Source organism: Triplophysa dalaica, chromosome 15 (genome assembly GCF_015846415.1).
Source record: "Triplophysa dalaica isolate WHDGS20190420 chromosome 15, ASM1584641v1, whole genome shotgun sequence".
Taxonomy (NCBI): Eukaryota; Metazoa; Chordata; class Actinopteri; order Cypriniformes; family Nemacheilidae; genus Triplophysa; species Triplophysa dalaica.
In genome coordinates, this window is record NC_079556.1 from 9,498,148 (window position 1) to 9,518,554 (window position 20,407).

The 20,407-nt window shown below is 37.2% G+C and overlaps 1 protein-coding gene across 5 annotated transcripts in view; it reads left to right on the forward strand.

The window, feature by feature from the left end:
• prkd1 (protein kinase D1) overlaps positions 1-20,407 on the forward strand; it is a 48,992-nt gene that overhangs the window by 21,892 nt on the left and 6,693 nt on the right. For 2 of the 5 annotated variants that reach the window (XM_056767644.1, XM_056767645.1), the window contains 10 exons: positions 6,273-6,411; positions 12,782-12,913; positions 13,073-13,233; positions 14,171-14,194; positions 15,697-15,904; positions 17,741-17,818; positions 18,306-18,495; positions 18,909-19,032; positions 19,179-19,256; positions 19,455-19,740. In XM_056767644.1, the coding sequence (XP_056623622.1) occupies positions 6,273-6,411; positions 12,782-12,913; positions 13,073-13,233; positions 14,171-14,194; positions 15,697-15,904; positions 17,741-17,818; positions 18,306-18,495; positions 18,909-19,032; positions 19,179-19,256; positions 19,455-19,740 (1,420 nt within the window). The remainder of the gene's footprint in view (positions 1-6,272; positions 6,412-12,781; positions 12,914-13,072; positions 13,234-14,170; positions 14,195-15,696; positions 15,905-17,740; positions 17,819-18,305; positions 18,496-18,908; positions 19,033-19,178; positions 19,257-19,454; positions 19,741-20,407) is intronic. The other 3 variants (XM_056767646.1, XM_056767647.1, XM_056767648.1) reach the window with 2 other exon arrangements.

Genomic DNA, 20,407 nt, shown 5'->3' on the forward strand with positions numbered 1-20,407 from the left:
AAGGAGGCTACTAAATTGTTTTTTTATTATGTCTTTTAAAAAAGCACTTAGCTCTTATTTATTTTTAACAACTAAAACAACCTTTGACTTATGCTTTTAAAATGAACTGAAAGGTGTGTATAAAGATTTGAACAGAAAAAATATTCATTTCATAAACCAAATACCAAACAAACATTACCTTCATTTATCTCTCCCAGTAAATATATTCTATTGAGTAATAACTATAGTATTTATTAGAAACAACAGAAATTAGTTTAACGACTACAGAAAGAATACAAATCTCAGCTAACTTGTTGTTTTGCGCTGGTTGCGGCGCGATTTGTGCGCGGGAGTCCAGCTCACCTTACCATAGGCAAAAAATATCGAAAATTATGAAGTCAATTTAGAGATGTACCACCCGCTAAGCCTGTCATGTTATTTTAATGATCTGCTGTAGCACCTCAAAGCCCAACAGAACTTGCGCTGTCTCCAGCCGAGTGCACTTTGCCAGGGGTTAGTTAGTGGGCATGCGGTATTGAGGAAGAGAGCTGCAAAATACTCACTAATAAAGTGTGAACATACAGCTATTAAGGTGACAATGAGAAACTTAGCAGTCATAAAAGTGAGCTGTAATTAGATACAGTGTGCAGTACGTTACAGAGCTGCTCACACAGACGATCTTTCATACTTCATGATTAGGTACATGTACAGTAAACGTATGGGAATGAGATCTAGCATTTACCAGACGCTTTTATCCAAAGCAACTTACATTGCATTATATTACACATTTGTTTCTATTTATGTGCAATCCCTGGGATCGAACCCATGACCTTGGCATTGCTAGCGCCATGCTCTAACCAATGAGCCATAGGGAAGATCTTAATGTCAAGCTCTGAACTGCATCGGATATACCGTTGTGGAATTATAAAGTTTAAAATCTTGCTTAAGTGTAAATCTAATATACAGTAAACAGGTTGATTTTTCAACATTACCTTTAATTAGTCAAATTTTGAGGTGACAAACATTTTTTACCACATGAGTACATCTCATTGTTTTTATTTTAAAATATAAGAAAGAATAGAAAACAGATCAACATTTACTTTTTTTAATATATCTGTATACAGCAGCCATATTTTTGGCAGAACATGCTTCCTCGTGTGTGTATGGGGTGTAAAAATGGAAGAGAAATGCTCCAATAGAATTGATCAGTGGTTGTTACAGCACAGCTAGGAGCTGCTAACCTGCAGAATACACATGGCTTGGGCAGACTGATTGACCGATGGTGGTTTGAGTTCATGCTGTCTAGGGGCATTGACTCTCTGAATTGTTCTTTATTTGAGGTTGTGGTAGATGTGCAATGACAGGCACAATATATGTTCTGCACAGATCATTCTCACGAAACCACTAAAACATGATGGCAGTAAAATTTTTACATATGAAACATAATTTACTGACCCAAAAAATGATCATACTAAAGATTTCTCTTTCTTTTAACACATACATTTTTGCATTTTATTGCAATTGTTCTGAAATTGTAATTACCATAATGCATCCAGCTATGTCTGAGTGCATGATACTGTATGTTGTGCATAAACTTGCCTCATTTAAACAAAACAGAATTGAAAATAACAACTTGATAATCTCAAATGATCTTAGATGTTCTCAAATGATAAAGGAACATTGACAGAATATTAATGCCTTATAAATATTTACATTGAGCTTGATTTAGTTTGTTACATCTTCCAGTACCTTTCAAATAGTTAACAGATTTATTTTTATTTCTCTAGTTAAACGTTTTATATTATCTTGCCGTACTGTCTACACAACATTATTGATATTTTTTACCAATACAGGTAGTTTTCTACATTTAAAAAGATGTTACATTTATAATTTTCTATACTTCATTAATGCCTAATTATGTATGAGCAAAAAAGCTTGCTTAGGCATCAGCTTCTCTTCTTTTTGTTGACTTTGTTAGACAATTACATTTTGATGTTTTGAAGATATTGTTAAATTGATTAAATTGCCAATAAAAGTATATCAATTAATGCTTTAAACATGTCTGATCTTGGTTTTAACACCTAAGAAGAAAAGGATTTTTTTTAAATCATGTTGAAATCTTGAAAACCAAGATATTATGACAATCACCCTTATATACAGATACTCAGATTGTTATGTATTGTTTGACAGCACAGTATATAGAAAAGGTGCTTTTTGTTTTGAATACATGGGTACATACTGTATGTGACGTGTTAATGGACTAATTTTTGTAAACTTAGGAAACAATAAACTGACATTTTCAACTAGGCACACATGAGCGTCGAAACTAAATCACACATACCACAAACTAATATTGACACATAAGTAGATGAGTTCTGAAAAATCACCATAACAAATAACTGAGAGTGACAACAAACTCAAGAAGAACAGTGTAAGAAAAAGCAGCAAACAACAAAACAAAAACTAATGAGCATAATTCATTCATGCTACAAGACAAACACTCTTAAAACAAATAATATGCAGGTATTCTGATTACAGCAAGACAACACTGCTTATAGCATCATTTACCTTAATACACTACACATATCATTTCCAAGCTGATTTGTTTTTGTCTTTGAAGTATGCAGGACTCACTCATGCTTTGCACTAAATAACTACAGTACATTCCATGAGAAGACACACCATTGCTACACAATATATTGCTACACAGGTTTGCAATAATGTAGTCAGATTTGCTTTTCTGTACCACATTATTTTTCCCTTTTCTTTTTCAGCTTTTAAATATTGATTTAGTGTGGAGCTTAAATGGAGTTGAATACCTTAAAGGATTATCATATCACATATTGTATATTGCATTATTTATTTATTTATTGCTTTTGATCTTACTGTATGTTTATTTACATAATCTATTTATTGTCCATAAAAGTCAAAACGGACATAATCACTGGTCTCTCCATTTCATGGCATTGATTTTGGTATCATCTCCTACCACACTACATGCCTGTTTTGTTTTTGGGATTTAATTTGTTTTGGCTGAATTCTTTTCTCAGGTCAGGTGTATTGGCAAGAGAATATTTTATTGTTATGTGAAGTGTCACGTTAATTTGGTAAAAGGGTCCAATAATTTCACATCGAATGTATATCAGCTAGAGCTTCCCGCCCACTCCGCTGCCCCGTATAACAGAACACATTGTCTGACATCGCAGGGCAGTCATGTAGCATATATCAATACGCGCAGTTCTGAGTGCATTATTACAAAGACTGCAGATTAACAATTTCCATGTAAATTATTAAAAATAATTCTTAAACATTGCATACACACACAGTAACATATTTTTTAGGTAAGCTAGAATAGAAACAAGAATGCATTGATATGAAAATGTATTCATACAAGCTGTTGTACTGTAATTGCAATAGAATGTACATTATGAATATATGTTATGTAATGCATGTATAACAATATGACAACACGTTTATATCATTAGTTTAAGTAATTAAAGGGCTTAGGAGTATTAAGATGTCAAAATGGTTCTGGTAGGAAGGAACCGTAGCGTGGCTTTGCTTTAAAAGCAGGGCATTGAGCCTGGTTCGGCGTGGGCGAGAGGGGGTTGACAGTTAATACCGATGATTCACTCCTCACAAGCTCTGAGTGCTTGGTCTCTCTCTCTCTCTTTCTATCCCCTTCCATTTTTCCCAACATACCTGCCTCTTTCCGCACGCACAAGTGCTCGCTCCACCCTGACAACCAGCTTCAGCAACCAGTTGTTTAAAGGGAAGACAACATCTAAATTGATGTTCCTCTCACCGTCCTAGCCTGTCATCTGTAAAACACATACAGCGAGATGGCAGAAAATGACAGTCATGAAAGACCATCAAGCATGGAGGTCTGGGCAGCCCTCTAAGTGGCAATAACATAGAGTTATTGTCAGCGGATTCCACTGATCGGAGCCAGACATCTCCCAAGGGGTTAATGACAAGGATCGGTGTGTCTCCAGCTTTGATGGTTCAGACATGCAGCAGATATATGTGCATCCATTTGTGCCAAACAAACGAATGGTGCTCAATCAGGAAAGAGCCTTGGGTGTCCGCTGCCATGACAACCCGCACTGTTACAGTGAGGCTGCTGTCATGGTGACCTCAAAAGCACACTTGCTTCTGTGGCTCTTCATTGTGTAGCACTCATTGATACAAGAGGGGGAGAATCTGTGCAATTAACTAGCGAAAAGGGGGAAAGAAAAGCAAAAACAGATATACTTTGTCCAGCTAATAGCGTAGATTTCTATCTAATACACAGTATGATGCCATGTGAATATTGGAGAAGTCTGAATCACATGTTTGTTAAATCTGCATCGCTTTGCTTTTCAAATGCGAGTCTGTCACCTTGCTGAATCGTACTCGGTAACTGAATGATAAGCTTACACGTTTTGGTGCAGTGTACATCTCGCGTGGGCGTTCGGAGGTGAGCACTTCTGCTGGGTTGTTAAACAATGCTATGTTGAAATAAACCAATGTTCTAGTCAGAAGCAAGCTCAAAACTTTGCCCTCTTTGAGCTTCAGACTGTATCCAGAAGCTTGAAATTGTGCAAAAATGTGCATACTGTCAATGTGACATGAGTATTCGACTGGGTTGGGAACAAGGCAAGCGATTAGCAGTCATTTAACCTGTAGCCTGATAATCATCGTATGCTATCACAGTCTGTTAGCATCCAGATACATTTTTAATCCCACAGTCGCTTTCTAAGCACACAGATCCTATGTGAGTCACTGGTGTTCAGTGTCTCTATTTAGAAATTGGATTCACTCCAAATTCGTTTACTCACTGTGCCATACTTTCCTCGCTGTGTCTCTTTATGTCTTATTGGAAAAGGCAGAAATTGCAGAATGAAAGGGATAGTTCACCCAAAAATGAAAATTCTGTCTTTATTTACTCATCCTCGAGTTGTCCAATAACTGTTTGGTTACAAGCATTCTTCCAAATTCTTTCTCTATGTTCATCAGAACAAAGAAATGTATACAGATTTAAAACAACTTGAGGTTGAGTAAATAAAGACAGAATTTTCATTTTTGGGTGAACTGTTCCTTTAAATACATATCCGATGGTTTACATGGTTGCACGTTTTATGAAATGTGAAAATCATAAAGAGGCAAGCAGAATTCAGAATGTAGGAATTGTATAGTTGGCTCTCTTTTATTTTATGAATTCACAGTATAGTTCACCACAAAAACAAAATGTGTAGAAAACAGAAGGTTATTTTAGGTTATTTATACCTCCTTTTGAAGAATTTAATGTAAATTTAAGCATTTTAGAAAATTCAAGGGATTATCTGTCATTATTTATTCACCCTCATGTCATTTAAAACCAGCACAACCTTTTCGTCTGTCAACACTAAAGGAAATATTTAGAGAAATGTCTCAACGGTTTTGTGTCAATACAATGGAAGTCAATTGGAGCCAGTATGTTCTTCTAAATATCTTCTTTTGTACTCTGTAGGAAAACGAAAGGTTTGAAATGACACTAGGGTGAAAACAGATTTTTTGTTTTTAAGTGAGTATTTCTTCAGGAGCCCTACTATCATATAAAAAACTGAATAAGGTGGCATTGTAACTTTGATCACAACATTCCATGCATTCATTTTGTCAGTTCTATTTTACATTATACCCGGAACAGTATAACACCAATAATATTTACATGTAACATGTAATTTACATCTTATAATTTGAATGCAAATGCAATGTTCCGAAACAAATGAGCTGTGACAGTCGGAGTAGTTTTCATTTGCGTTCTCGTTGTTTGTGGTGTAATAAAACTCAAACGGCTTTGATGCGAGTTCCCTTTGTGAATTGGGTAGGTTTGAATTGCCGTTACATGCAGGCCGTCTCTGTAGTGTTGCTGCAACTCAACCCAGCAGGGATCAATAGGGAACGAGGCGAGTGAGCCATTTCCCCAGCGGTCTACACGGGGCAGTCAATATGTTGCTCTTTCTTTTGACATTGAATTGATTGTGAGGCTGCTGTTCGTAAAACTGTTTAGGAGCAGCCAAGAAAAAGGAAAAAACATTTAGTTCTATAAATGTGTTGTTTGTATGAGTAAGCCTTTTGAAGTACTTTTAAAAAACTGGATGCATCAGGTATGAGATGTTTCCTGTCAGTTAAACGTGGGTAGGGCTCTGGGATTATTTTCGTCCGAGGAGATGAGCAATCGTTTCATGTAGGCTAACATCACAAACTGCACAGCACAATGCCAGAAAAGTCTTCATTAACACCTGACAGACATCGATTTTTCTCTGTCACAGTTCCCAGAATGTGGCTTCTATGGAATGTATGACAAGATTCTTCTTTTCCGTCACGATCCGAACTCCGACAACATCCTGCAGTTGGTGAGGTGCGCGGCGGAAATCATGGAGGGAGACCTGGTGGAAGTCATCTTGTCTGGTAAGCTCAAAGCTCAACATATTTCTCTCGACATGCCATCGTGCCCCCAAGATGCAAATGTATACCAACAATCTTCTTATTTGTGATGTATGGATCAGTTAAAGATAAGACGCCGTGACTTTGTTGCGACTGAGTTCTGCGTGCTTTTATTTTTGTCTCATAATCTTCCCATTTCCCACTCTGGAAAAGTTGATGCGCATCCAAGTTTTTATGCCGCACCCGGTGTGAAAACTGGAGTTGCTTTGCTGAGGAAGCGATGGAGTTATCGTGTTTGACACCGCTAAAGTGTTTCTCCAAACACTTGGCAGGCCTTCCTTCTTCCCTGCTTCTCTTCCCTTCTGCCTGTGCTATGGCAGGTAATTGAGTGAAGTCTATACTAAAGAAATGTGGGAGACTGACACCCCCCGCCTCCCCAGCCATTCTGCCAGGTCTTGTGTGTTTCTCTATGTGAGTGTATCTGTCACAAGACGTATCAGGTGATTAACACACCCAGATGCACACATTCTCTTTGACGGGCCTTTGGGAGCCCAGAGTAACACTTCTCAATGACACACTTGACAGCTGATTGTGCTGTAAAGTAACAGTTGAGTTCTGACAACTGACACAAAAGTAAGGTCAATGGTTATTAATTATGACACCTCGTGAGGGAGATAAGACATCCATTTGATTATCACATCACTTTTCTCTGAGGGCATAGTTTTTATCAGGTAAAAAAGTACATTGCAAAAGGTTTTTGAAGCAATCACTGGTACAGTGTATTGGCAAAAAACGTGATATATATATATATATATATAAAAAAAATCATAATTATATCGATATCGTGTTAACGTAAATATTGTAAATGATTCAGCATCCATTTAATATTTTGCCTTAAGTGCCGCAATGGCTCCCTACACTTCACAGGGACAGTTCACACACACACACACAAAAAAACATAAAATAAGGTCCCGGCATACTTGACATCCGCGTCTGTGTCCGTCTCTAGCACAAACGCGTCCGCACAGCTTCCTTTGCATGCTCATTACGTAATAAGCACGGATGTCCGAGTCTAAAACAAATGAGTATGTGTGCTCTGCCAGACCGTCAGAGGGTAGCGCTGAGTCGCGTCATTTACAGACCCAGTGCAAATGAATGATTGAGGAAGTGTTTTTTTGCCATTGGAAACAATCCAACTAAACAGCAAGACAACAAGAACAACAACCAAACAGTATGGAGAAGGGTACGCTTTTAAAGGAACACTGCCCTGTTTTTGGAAATAGGCTCATTCACTGATATGATTGGAAGTTTGCTGCAGTAACATGGCCGCAGCAGGCGCAGATGTTACAGCAGCAAACTTCCTTGATTATCACACCGGAATGGGGGTATAGTTCCTAATCATATCGGCCTAGAAAACTTTTCATTTTTCGCCAGTCTTAGCACACGATATAAGTACATGATCAAGTTTTAAATAGGAAAGATATTGAAACTCTTTGGTCACTTTTGAACGTGATGCTACTGGTCTAATTGGGTTCAATGATCTATGCTAAGCTATGCTAAAATTGCTATCGCCAGGCCCGGAGATCGGCTGAATAGACTACAAAACGGCAAAACTTAACCTATTAACTCTGGAATATGCCTATTTCCAAAAAAAGTTGAGTGTTCCTTTAAGCTTACCATTCTTGGTTTCAATTGTGTCCCAATTTAGGGGCTGCAACCTTTAAGGTTGCAGACTTAAAAACGAGTACTTGGTTTTCAAAGTACGCAGCCTCAAAAGTCCAAGAAGCAAACTGAGATGAGACATTGGGATGTATCAGCAGGACACAGCAGAGACGTTTCTGACTTTTATAAAAAAAACAGAGACATAAAAATTATATTTTATTTTCGAGAACATGAAACGTTTATGTAAATTAAAACAGCCCTACAGTATATTAAATGAACCAACCTTACAAATTCATTAAAAACAATAATGCACCAATAATGTTGATTACCAACATCACATATAATATTTAAACACTGAAATTGACCGTTTTTGTGAATTACATACTTTTATTTAAATAAAGTCTTTATAGATTATTTAAAAAATTCTAGCTGTTGCCGGCGCACAATGAATCCTGGGATAGCCAAAGCTGTGAAGGATACATCCCTAAAAACCTGCGGAAAAAAGGTCGCATTTTGGGGCTGCTTTTTAAGCAATCTTTGGATAGGCCTTACCAGCGTTCAGTCGCGCTGCTGTGATGCAATCTGTCTTAAAATTCAGCCTTCAAAGAAGGCAGCCCATGAATTGGGACACAGCCAGCGTTTTGGTTTTGTATCATTCTTCTTCGACAACGACACACTGCACACTTTCTGTGTGTCTATTGACCCCTAGTGGACTAGTGCACTTTTTCGCACACGTGCTGTTGTACGCAGCACGTCTGTGCGGTCTCAAAAAATGGGCAGAAGGAGTGTGCCCACGACCGCGGACCCTTCTGATGACGAAAATTTCGTCATGCAGACGCCGCGCAGATGCAGACGGAGGGACCATACTTCCGCCTTTACACCCTATCAAGTTGTATCAAACATGTATAAATGTCTTTGTTCTGATGAACACAAAGAAGTACAGTATATTTGGAAAAATGTTAGTTACTGACTTTTCTGGGGCATCATTGAATACCAATTATTGTAGCCTGTCATTTTTAAGAATTTAGGAAAGCAACAGTTTTAGGGCACATTCGACTACCATTTAAAAAGTTCCTGGTAGTCAATGATGTCCGAGAAATGTCAGTTGCAAACTTTTCCAAAATATCTTACTTTGTGTTCAACAGAACCGATACATTTATACAGTTTTGGAACCAATTGGGGGGGAATAATTCATGACAGAATTTTTGGGTGAACTGTCCCTTTAAGTGTGATTCATAACAAAGATGAATTTGATTGTTACTACTGTATTATTTATGATTTTAATTTTCAATATTGAAAATATATAATTGTTGCTAATACTGCCACTATAACCGTGTGGTAATAAAAAACTGATATTGTGATAGCCCTATTGTAACCCATATTTCTTTTTTGAAAAGAAGAACAAATTTTCTTTGTGCACTTAAAAGAAAATAATGTCCTTAATGTTGGTCTGTTCATTTCATGCATAATATGACTTAAAATATAGAGCATGATTCATAAATTGTCGCTGTCCTTCCGAAACCAAATGCGCCTTTTCAGGAAATAGATTAATGCTTTGTTGTCAAAGCACGTTTTAATACTTTTTAATGCTTCTATTTGCAAAACCCAGTGATAAACATAAAGGTTGACTAATAATAATGATTCATGGCCAAATAAATAAATCGTAAAACATATACAAGGTTTCAGGAGGAAAGCATAGAAATAATACTTTTATTGTGTAGTACAAGAAAGTTAACTGGTGTAGAACAAGAGGGCAGGTGAACTGTCCCCTTTTTTTTTGCTATATGGTTTTCTAACTACATGGAGCTGATACCTTCTGTGGTTCGTAATTGGAATATTAGAGAGAAAAACAGAATGAACAGGCCAATAAATGTTGATCTCAGATTATCTCATATAGTAATTAAAAAGAGCAGCGTTTTGTAAAAATATGACCTACGCTTTTCTCTGCTGGGTCTCGCTTAGTCTGCTGCATCTTTAAAGTCTGCTTGAAATCAGTTTTTTTATGCTGGATAAATTTAGAGTAACCACGGGTTGGCTCCAGTGAAGCACACTGACAGGATGTTTGGCTGTGCCTGGATCAACGTAATTGCAATAGAGTAAGTAGATAAAAATACAAGAGGTACGCTGAAGAGTAATAAGCGTGGGATTAATAATTGTGCGTGAATTTTAAGCAGAACGCACAACTTTTTGTGTTCGCCAAGGTGATAATGATTGGGTCATTCCTGTTATGCAGCACCTTTCAACTTTGTAACTTTAAAAACTAAAGATGCTTTTGTTGCCATTTAAAACTCTATTTTATCAAAAGTTTATTCCAGACTTTTACAAATATGCTCTGGTCAAGCGCAGACACTTTCCATTTCCATTTTCTACCGCTTATCCGAACTACCTCGGGTCACGGGGAGCCGCGCAGACACTTTATTAATTATAATTTAATATTTACAAAAAATGAACAGGATAGACCCTAACATCAATTACCTTGGTAGGTTTGAACTCCAGCCCTGTTTCTGCTGAATCTCAAATTTCATTGCAGACTTTTTCTGTTGAGTCTTTCACAACCTTGGAGTGTGTGCAGATTAAACTGAGAAGGTTTGATTTTATAACATTTTAAAATGTATGTACTGTAACAAACTTGTATTGCAGTCTGGTATATTATTGTTTTATTGATTTATTGTTTTCCTCACTCTTGTCAGTTGCTTTGGATAAAAGTGCCTGCTAAATCCCTAAATATAATTGTAAATAACAATAAATATGAAATCAATATAACAGAAAATAGCTCAAATTGAAATCACCGAACAACGGTGACTTGATTTTGTGTCTTTACAATAGAGGTGCATGGGTACCATTGTTCTTCTGTTACCAACATTCTTCAAACTTTCTTTTGTCTGTGTTGTGATATAGTCATATAGTTTTGAACAAGACAAGAGGGTGAGTAAATGATGACAGAATTTACATTTTTGGAGGAACTATCCCTTTATGGAACATATAGCCTTTAGGGCCGTTCACATTATATTAATAACAATAACGTTAACTGTAACTACATCTATATTTGCCTCCACAACAGCGGATGATAAAGTTATATTTATTTTAAGCTTGCACGCTACATTGTTCCCAATCACTAAAATGAATGTACTGTACATGACCTGCTTATAATGCTTTGGTTTTGATTCTCCACCAGCAGAAAAGGGAAAATACAACAGCAGAAACAGTTTGCATTAAGTCAACTTAACATCCTTTTTCAGCATCGTGCTCATTTCCCTCAAGCATTTAATGACAGTTTACAGGTAGTTCAACTTGCAAACATATCTTGGCCTTTAAACAAAAGGCAAAACAATAATTTGAATGAATTGAGGTAATTTAGCTGCAGAATGGCTAATCAGAATGTATTCTGCTTGAGCGTGCTAGGGGAAGCCATGTTGGAGAGGCGGCATCATGCTCGTGTCGAGGCAGGCAGTTCTCCCGCTGTGCTCGCCACTCAACCGCTATTGGTCCTGTCAACATGAATCCAACAAGAGCCAATCAAAACACTCCAACCACCCCAAAAGCTTCCCTTTCACAGTACAATTTACAAATATAAATAAAGCTGGGTTTGTTTAGAAGATTTGGGATGCCAATTAAAATTCTTCATCTTTCCTGAATTCGATTTGCTCTGATGTTTTGATGTACAGGTTATGTATTTATTTGGTGTGTTCTTTCTTTTTTAAAGATCATGCTTCAAAATAACATCTCCACTTAAAATAGGGACCGCTGCCATGTACTCCACAATTTTCCACTTTGACAAATGTTAGAGCACTCTGGAAAATACATCCTAAATGGAGCCTTAATTAATTAGCGCTGACCACCAGACCCTCAAGAGGGACCACTGTCTCTAGTCCATTAACCCTGACAGACACACGGTCTGCCCATCTGATCAGAAGTAGTGAAGGCCTGCTGCCCAGGCCTTGTGGCAGTTCTGTGAAGAAGGCCAGAGCGTTCCAGACTGTGCCATTGATAGATCGGGTTTGGCCCACCCTCTCATCCATCTGTACCCCAAGGATACGCATGTCTTGTGGTAGCTCGAGAAAGGACAGTTCATAAAATAAAAATCAAACTCCCTCTGCGACATTTGTTTGCTTTTTTAATCATGACATGTTTACTTAGTGGCACTGGGATTTCGAAAAATGCTAAATCCCTCATGAAGCTGAACGTCCAAATAATGCATATGAAAAATGAGGTTATTTATTCGGGTTGTTGTGAGAAAACAACTTTAATTATGATTTTAAGTCGTAAATTGGGAATTAAGTACTTGCAAGGATCAGTGACTTACTTCAGTATAACAACAACATTCACACACAAATAACAGATGTCTGGGAGTTTAAGGTTGTCAAAACTTGACACTTCTTTTCTTGTATTGCATGTCCTTAAATTAAATTCTAAGGACGAATGTTTATGTTTTTAACAGATGCTTTTTCATCAAAGCAATTTGCAAAAATGCGAAAATCGTGTTAATTGCATCAGTATCCGAACAGGTAGCCGATTTAATGCCATGTTAGAGATATTATTGGTTCTCTGCATTTACTTTCCAGAGAATATTGTGAAAATAATTCATTCACCGGAAAAAAAAACTTGAAATACTATGAAAACTATTACTTGAAGTACAATCTTGCTTTAATATTATAATCAGTGCAATTGATCGGCTGAATTTTTTTTAATGTAATTGACATTTTGGTCTGTGTGTTATGTTTCAAACTTTCAGCCTCAGCTACTGTCGAGGATTTCCAGATCAGACCTCATGCTCTGTTTGTTCACTCATATCGAGCGCCGGCGTTCTGTGATCACTGTGGAGAAATGCTGTGGGGTTTAGTGAGACAGGGTCTGAAGTGTGAAGGTAATAATATTAAAAGTTTTAAGATTTACAATGATAAAGTATTTACAAAAAAATCGCTGCAATATTTCATGAAAAAATTAGGCATTGTAATTTTTTATTTTACTGGGGGGACTTTAAACATTACATTGAAGGCCAACATATGTTTTGTTGCTATCACAGGCTGTGGGCTGAACTACCATAAACGCTGTGCCTTTAAAATTCCAAACAACTGCAGCGGGATCCGTAAACGGAGACTGTCTAACGTGTCCCTCACTGGCCTGACCAACACTCGCTCTGTGTCTGCTGATCCATCTCCCAGCACCTCTGATGAAGCTTTACTGGTGAGTTTTATATTGTGCATTCAGAAAAAAATATTTCAAACTAAAATGGCAAAACAGTGCAACCAATAAATACCCAGGTAAAAAAAATTGTGCACAAAATACACTTGATACACTCTATAAGTGTACCTTAATTTGTATTTCATATACTTAAATATATATATAAATATATAGTCTTTACTATTTCTTTTCATGGTGTCTCAGAACAGCACAGTTGAAGATACTTAGATCGCCTTCAGTTTGAAAAAGTAATCTGAAAAAGTACTAAAGACTAATTTTTTTGTATATCAAGTACAAAATTCGAGTGTGAAAATAAATCACTTTAAATACAGAATACTGAAATATTACCTTAAATATAAATATAAATGACAGATTTTCTGTAGCTCAGTGGTTAGAGCATGTCACTAGCAATGCAAAGGTCATGGGTTTGATCCCAGGGACTGCACATACTCCGAAACAAATGTATAGTGTCATGCAGTGTAAATCGCTTTGGATGAAAGCGTCTGTCAAGTGTGTAAATGTACAGATTGTAGGAGTTTCTAACAAGACCTTGTAGCGCTAATGATCTCAGGTGGTATTTATATTCATCATAGATGTATTTATTTATAATGACAGCATATTGCGCAAAGATGTCTTGAAGCTATACACATCCACACACACTGTTGGCCATTTTACCCTATTCACCATTAAACACTGTTGTGCCGTTGTTTGAACTATTTTAATTATGTCCTCTTTTATTTTGGTGTAATCTCTTTCAGATGAGTAACCAAACAAACAAACAGTGCCATAACCTTGTCAGTGAAATACTATCTACTGCCTAATTGTTTAACCTTTGTGGTTTAGTCAATGTTGTGGCTTTGTGTGACTGACTAGTTGCATGCATTTCCTGTTTATTAACAATACTTTCTCTCTCTCTCTCCATCCTTTCATTCCTGCCCAGTCTCCCGTCAGTCCTAGCATGGAGGTAGGAACTAATTCAGCTTTAACTTACCAACCCAAGGGTCGTTCAATATATGGACGATGATGATGAGTATAAACATTAGCATATTAGCATCCACACCCGCTGATGATGTTATGTTTATTCTAAGCTTGCAAGCTTTAATCATAAAGCATTTCCTGTAGTTTATTGGTAAGAGCATTGGGTTAACAACGCAAGGTCATGGGTTCGATCCCAGGGGATTTCATATACCTAAGTATAAATGTATAGGATAATGCAACGTAATCGCTTTGGATAAAAGTGTCTGCCAAATCTATAAATGTAAATGTATTGAAGTAGATGACCTGCTGTTGCTTTACACTTCACAAAGAAACAAAAGGAAAACTAAAATTTTTAAGGCAAGTTATTCATACTTCCATATCAGTTAAAGGCATCCTAAATATTGTAAAAGAGGACATCAGTGAGAGGCAAACAAAATTAAGGAATTTGTTCAGTGCCAGAGATCGATTGACAATGTCTTCTTGTTCAAAAATGTTGCTGTGCAACAGCGTTGTCCTCTGTATCTTTATTCTTATAGTTATGGTGTGGACTTAAATTTAGAACAAAAAATTAAACTTTATCTTTATAGCTATCGTCCATAGTATGAACGACTCTTGTGATATTTTTCTCAAAACCCATCTGTTTTTTCCAATCTGACACAATGGGGAGAAATTATTTTATAAGAGCGGTAATGGGTACAATATGTGTTTCCAAATATATGTTTCTTAATATATCTACATATTATCTGTAGAATTCAGACACACGTTGTCTTAAATTAATTTAGCAAAGCCTGCAGTTCTTGTCTTTATTGTCTTGAGGTTGAGAGACTTTTTAACCCCACACCAGAGATGTTGTGGTACACATAGAGTTTGTTTGAAGAAAACTGTTAATCAACTGTTGACTGCAGAATCAAACATCTGTTAACTGCTCTCTAATCTGTTCTCTACACCTAAGACAGGTAACAGCAAATGAACAGCATCTGTACTTTAGCTGCACGGAAAACTGAGAGATTACCATACCTTCCACGTCAGTTTACCCGAAGCCATTGACAAAGCATGCAACATGACGATGGGAAGCTATTGATCTTTTTCTTTCTTTAGAGCACATTGAATAGTTGATTAGGCACACCTGCGTGATGTCAGATCCATTCACAACAGGTGGTACGACATCTGCATCTTTGCCAATCAGCAGCACATTAAAGATCAGCTTGATGAGAAAGTTGTTGTTCTGAGGCAGTGCAAATTTATCACAGCTCAGCATATACAACAATCTCCCACAGCGTGACCCTCGGAGGACCGTTGTGTTTTTCTTCGGCTAATCGAGAGCAATGTGCTGCTGACTTTGGGTAATGCCTCTTGTGCTTCAAATCGATCCTTTTGATTGTTTTTCGTGTTTTCACTTTCATTCAGATTGAAAAAAGCACAGGTCTGATTCAGAGGGGTTTGTTAAGTGATGTCACATTTTGATTTTTGTACGTTACTTGTCCACAGCAAAAAACACCATGTGACATCTTTCCTGGAAGAGGCCGTTCCAACTCTCAATCCTATATAGGTCGACCGATAGAGTTAGACAAAATCCTGCTCTCTAAAGTGAAGGTGCCACATACTTTTGTCATCCATTCCTACACACGCCCCACAGTTTGCCAACACTGCAAGAAGCTTCTCAAGGGCTTGTTCCGTCAGGGACTGCAGTGCAAAGGTAGGCTACTACCATCCCCAATATGTCTACAAACGCTTGCAATATTGCTTACTGCTTTTCATAATGAACTTTCTCTAACAATTGTTGTTAATTTGTATTAGCCTTTGTTTAAAATTGTTATCATTTATGTATTGCTTCTTCAATGTCATTGATACAGTGGCAGACAATCTAGAGAAACATTTTACAGGGACAGTTTACCCAAAAATTCGGGGGTCTTCATTCATTCATTTCCGTTCTGATGAACACAATAAAATTTGGAAGATTGTTTGTAACCAAAGTTATTGGCCACCATTGAGTACCATAGTAAGAAAAATTGCTTAATACATTTCCTTGTTGGTTGAACACCAAAGATATATTGAAGAATGTAGGAAAGCAAACCGTTCTAGGGCACTTTTGACTACTCATTTTTCCTACTATGGTAGTCAATGGGGGCAAAGAACTGTTTGGTGTAAAGCATTCTTCCAGATACTTTTCTCTGTGTTCATCAGAACAAAGAAATTTGTACGGATTTGGAACAACTTGAGGATGAGGAAACGATGAGAGACATTTTATTTTTGAGAGAACTGTCCCTTAAATGAATGGTATGTAACCTGTGACGTGACTAACTATTCTGCATGTTTACTTGCATGCTACAAATACATTAGGTAATTTTGCGTTCTTAATTCATTTGGTAATGAAACTTCCTAACTTTGGGCACAAAGTGGATATCCAAAATCGTGGTTGCCTTTTGATATATCCTAATTAGCATACTCAGGGGCAGATTTACTAAACAGGGCAAAATAGCAAGCAAATGCAATTTTAAAAAATCGCAGATGGGAGTGCGAATTTCTTTGGTTGATTTACTAACAAGGTGCACATTAAAAAAAGCAGGCGTAATATTCCCATACAGACCAATGCAATCTTCTACGAGCCGTGCAAATTAGTGTTTAATAGGTTTTAGGTTAGGTTTTGGGCGTTAAATAAAGCAACGTATACCAGTGTAATGACCAACGAAATCTTTGTAAAAAGAGTTGCGTGATTCGTTTAAATACTCTCCTCCCATAAAGTTTGGGCCTGAAGAGAAAACTCCTACAAATAAATATGGAATAAGGTCAATGGCACGCCTTTTCAGCGCTGAATTTCACTGAATTTCTTTAGTAAGTACCGACAGTAGTTTTTACGCCAAAGGGGCGTTTTAACTGCCGCAAGCTGTTAGTAAATCTTGACCTTGGTGCACCTGCATAATTTATTGTACATAATACATAAATTAACTGCATACTGAATTTTTTATGCATTGTGGGATGTGCCACACAGCTCAGAATTCTATTATTTTACAGTAGCCTAGTGTTTACTGCACAGATGACATGTTTTAATTAAAGCTAGTATTAGATCATGCAGAACATACACTTTTGTATACTTTTGCATTCTACAAAAATAGTTTGATTCTGCTGCATTCCAGCCGTAGCCTATTCTAAGCCTATTACTTGCAAATATACTAATGTATACATTTTGATAACACTGCAACTCTCAGTTTAACGGATCGTGGCATTTGTTGATTCGTTTTTGATAACTAGGAGCACGGATATAAAATGACACAACAGCTGTTTATATATATATGTGTGTGTCTGAGTGTGTTGTGTAAGAGGAATGTATGCCATGTGCCAAGCAGTAAAGAGTGCAGTTGGCTGGGCCGTTACAAACAGCTTTAATGTTCATGTGTTCAATGTGCGAGGTCTCAGCCTGTCAGCCACCAGCACAACAGGAACTCGTATGTTTATGTGCCAGATTGGTAGTAAACTCTTCTTGCTCGCTCTCTCTTCCCTTTTCCTTTACTCTCTTCCCTTCACACTGTCTCAGACTGCAAATTCAACTGCCATAAACGATGTGCACCCAAAGTGCCAAACAACTGCCTCGGAGAGGTGTCAAGAAATGGAGGCAAGTCTAACTTTAGCATCTCTATGTGATTCAACGATCAACGCTGCATTTTCTTGACAAAAACAACAATATTAATCTGAACGAGCGTTAGAACACCACCTGAACATCAAACGCTCTAGCGCACTTGCATGAAAACACTGGGTTAATGTTGTAGGATTCAACTTGTTTGTTATTGTTTAGGAATACTGATTAAGCTAGAATTTATGTCCGGTTATTCAAACCAGTGAACTGAACGTGCACTTTCTTTACATTTAGAGTAAAAGGATAGAACCTCCCGCAAAATACTAGTATTGTCACAACTCCAAGTCTCTGTTTTAATATATAGTATGTCCATTATAATATTTTATCCCTAACTTTTCGGAAAGGAAGGTTCTTCTCTCTATTGTCGATGGTGCTAAAATGTCAGCTTTTCGGCACATTTTAAACCATGTCACTTCTTCATAACCTTCCTTCTCTCCAAAAACCTTTTTATATTCTTGCCTCATAGATTTGTTGAGTCCTGGCGCTGAATCAGATGTGGTCATGGAGGAAGGCTGTGATGATCATGATGGTGAAAGACACGGTTCACTTATCGATGATATGGAAGAATCCCTTGTGGTAGACTCTGCGGCACTTTTGGAGGCTGGACTTGGAGATTTTCAGGATCATGACCTAGATGAATCCAACAGAATCATCAGGTAGCTCCTCATCATCTTCAGAAAAAAAACACCCAAAATTAACAAACAACTCTGCGTGGAACATAAACACAACTAACCACTGAGAAAAACCAGAGGACAACAAAATACATTTTGAATCTCTCCATCCCTTTACTACGTTCACTGTGAATATCCAGCATAGTCATTAAAATAAGAAAAGCAAGCATTTTGGTTCTTAATAGCTCATATTATAGATAAACACATTGACAACCAAGAACTGAATTTATTTTCGTTGGTATGTTTTGGTTAAAACGTATTGAAATAATACTGTGCGGTCAAGTAGATGTCTAGTAGACTAGGAAATAAATAGTATGAACATTCTTATGCTATGAGTAAACATTTGACCTGCTATTGACATTTCTTTGACTGTTTTGAAATGTCATTGTGTTTCTTAGTCCTTCAACTAGCAACAACATCCCACTTATGCGGGTGGTTCAGTCTATCAAACACACCAAAAGGAAAAGCAGCAATGTTATGAAAGAAGGATGGCTTGTGCATTTCACCAGCAAAGACACATTGGTTAGTTCTATAGATTTCTATTAGAAACAATCAATAATATGTAAATTACCAAAGAACTTGCAACTGTGAACTATGCCTGGAGTCAAGAAGGTATTCTAAATAATATGACATGTACAGTAAGCAATATTTTTCTTTCTTAACACTAGCGTAAGAGACATTACTGGAGACTGGACAGCAAGTGTATCACACTTTTTCAAAATGATACTGGGAGCAAATACTATAAGGTAAGTTAAAGTTATCTATCAAGAAATCTGCCAAAAGTGAGCTGGTTTTATTAATTATATCCCACGGGTTTTCGATAATGTTGATATCTTGTCCTCATTGTTTTCGTAATGACCACACACACCAAATCTTCATGCATGTCTCTGCGATATAATTTACGTTTCAGTTTTCAGATAAAACCTCTTAACATTATCCAACAGGAAATCCCTCTGTCTGAGATATTGTCTCTTGAACCAGCTAAAACCTTCAACCTTCTCCCTGAGGGTGCCAACTCGCATTGCTTTGAGATTGCCACGACGTCTCTGGTGTATTATGTAGGAGAGAACCTGGCTCGAGTTGAGGGGGGAACACCTGGCTACGGAAGCAACTTGCTGGTCAGCGGGGTGGGACCGGACGTGGCCCGCATGTGGGAGATGGCCATCCAGCATGCGCTTATGCCAGTTATCGCCAAGGGCATGTCTCATGGAGGCCATCACAGCTTTCACAGTATGAACTTCTTGGTGAAACATATAGGGGCTCATACAAGATCCTGGGGGGAAACAAATAAATAAAGTAATGCAAAATTCTTGCTTTAATATTAAGTTTACTCGTTTTATCATAACTGTATAATTTTACAATGTGGGTCCAGTGGGAAAGATTTGGTGCAGCATGACCTAATGTGACTTTCAAAGATGTGATTTTATGGTATTTAATCAATAAGGTACAAGAGGCTGTATTTAATATAGCATGGCCATTGACCAATCAGCATACAGGACCAAAACTAATATTAAAAGAGAGAATTTCCCTCGAAAATGAAATTTCTTTAAGCCTTTACTCACCAACATGTCATTCAAAACCTGACTCTTTAACATGCAGAACATATTTTGAATGACATTGTTAAACAACATTGGTCCCAGTTTGTTTCCATTGTATGGACACAAAACCACTGAGACATTTCTCAAAATTTCATCGTTTGTGTTCTACAGAAGCAAGAGTCTTATACAGGTTTTACATTTCATTTTATTCTAGGAGATTTATACCCAATGCGTAATAGTCCCTTGGATTTAGAACCGAAGGTTTATGGTCATAAATGAATCCAAAATTAAATGATTGGGTAGCCCTTTACAATTAGATTCTATTTGTTAACATTAGTTAAAGGTCCAGTCTATGACAT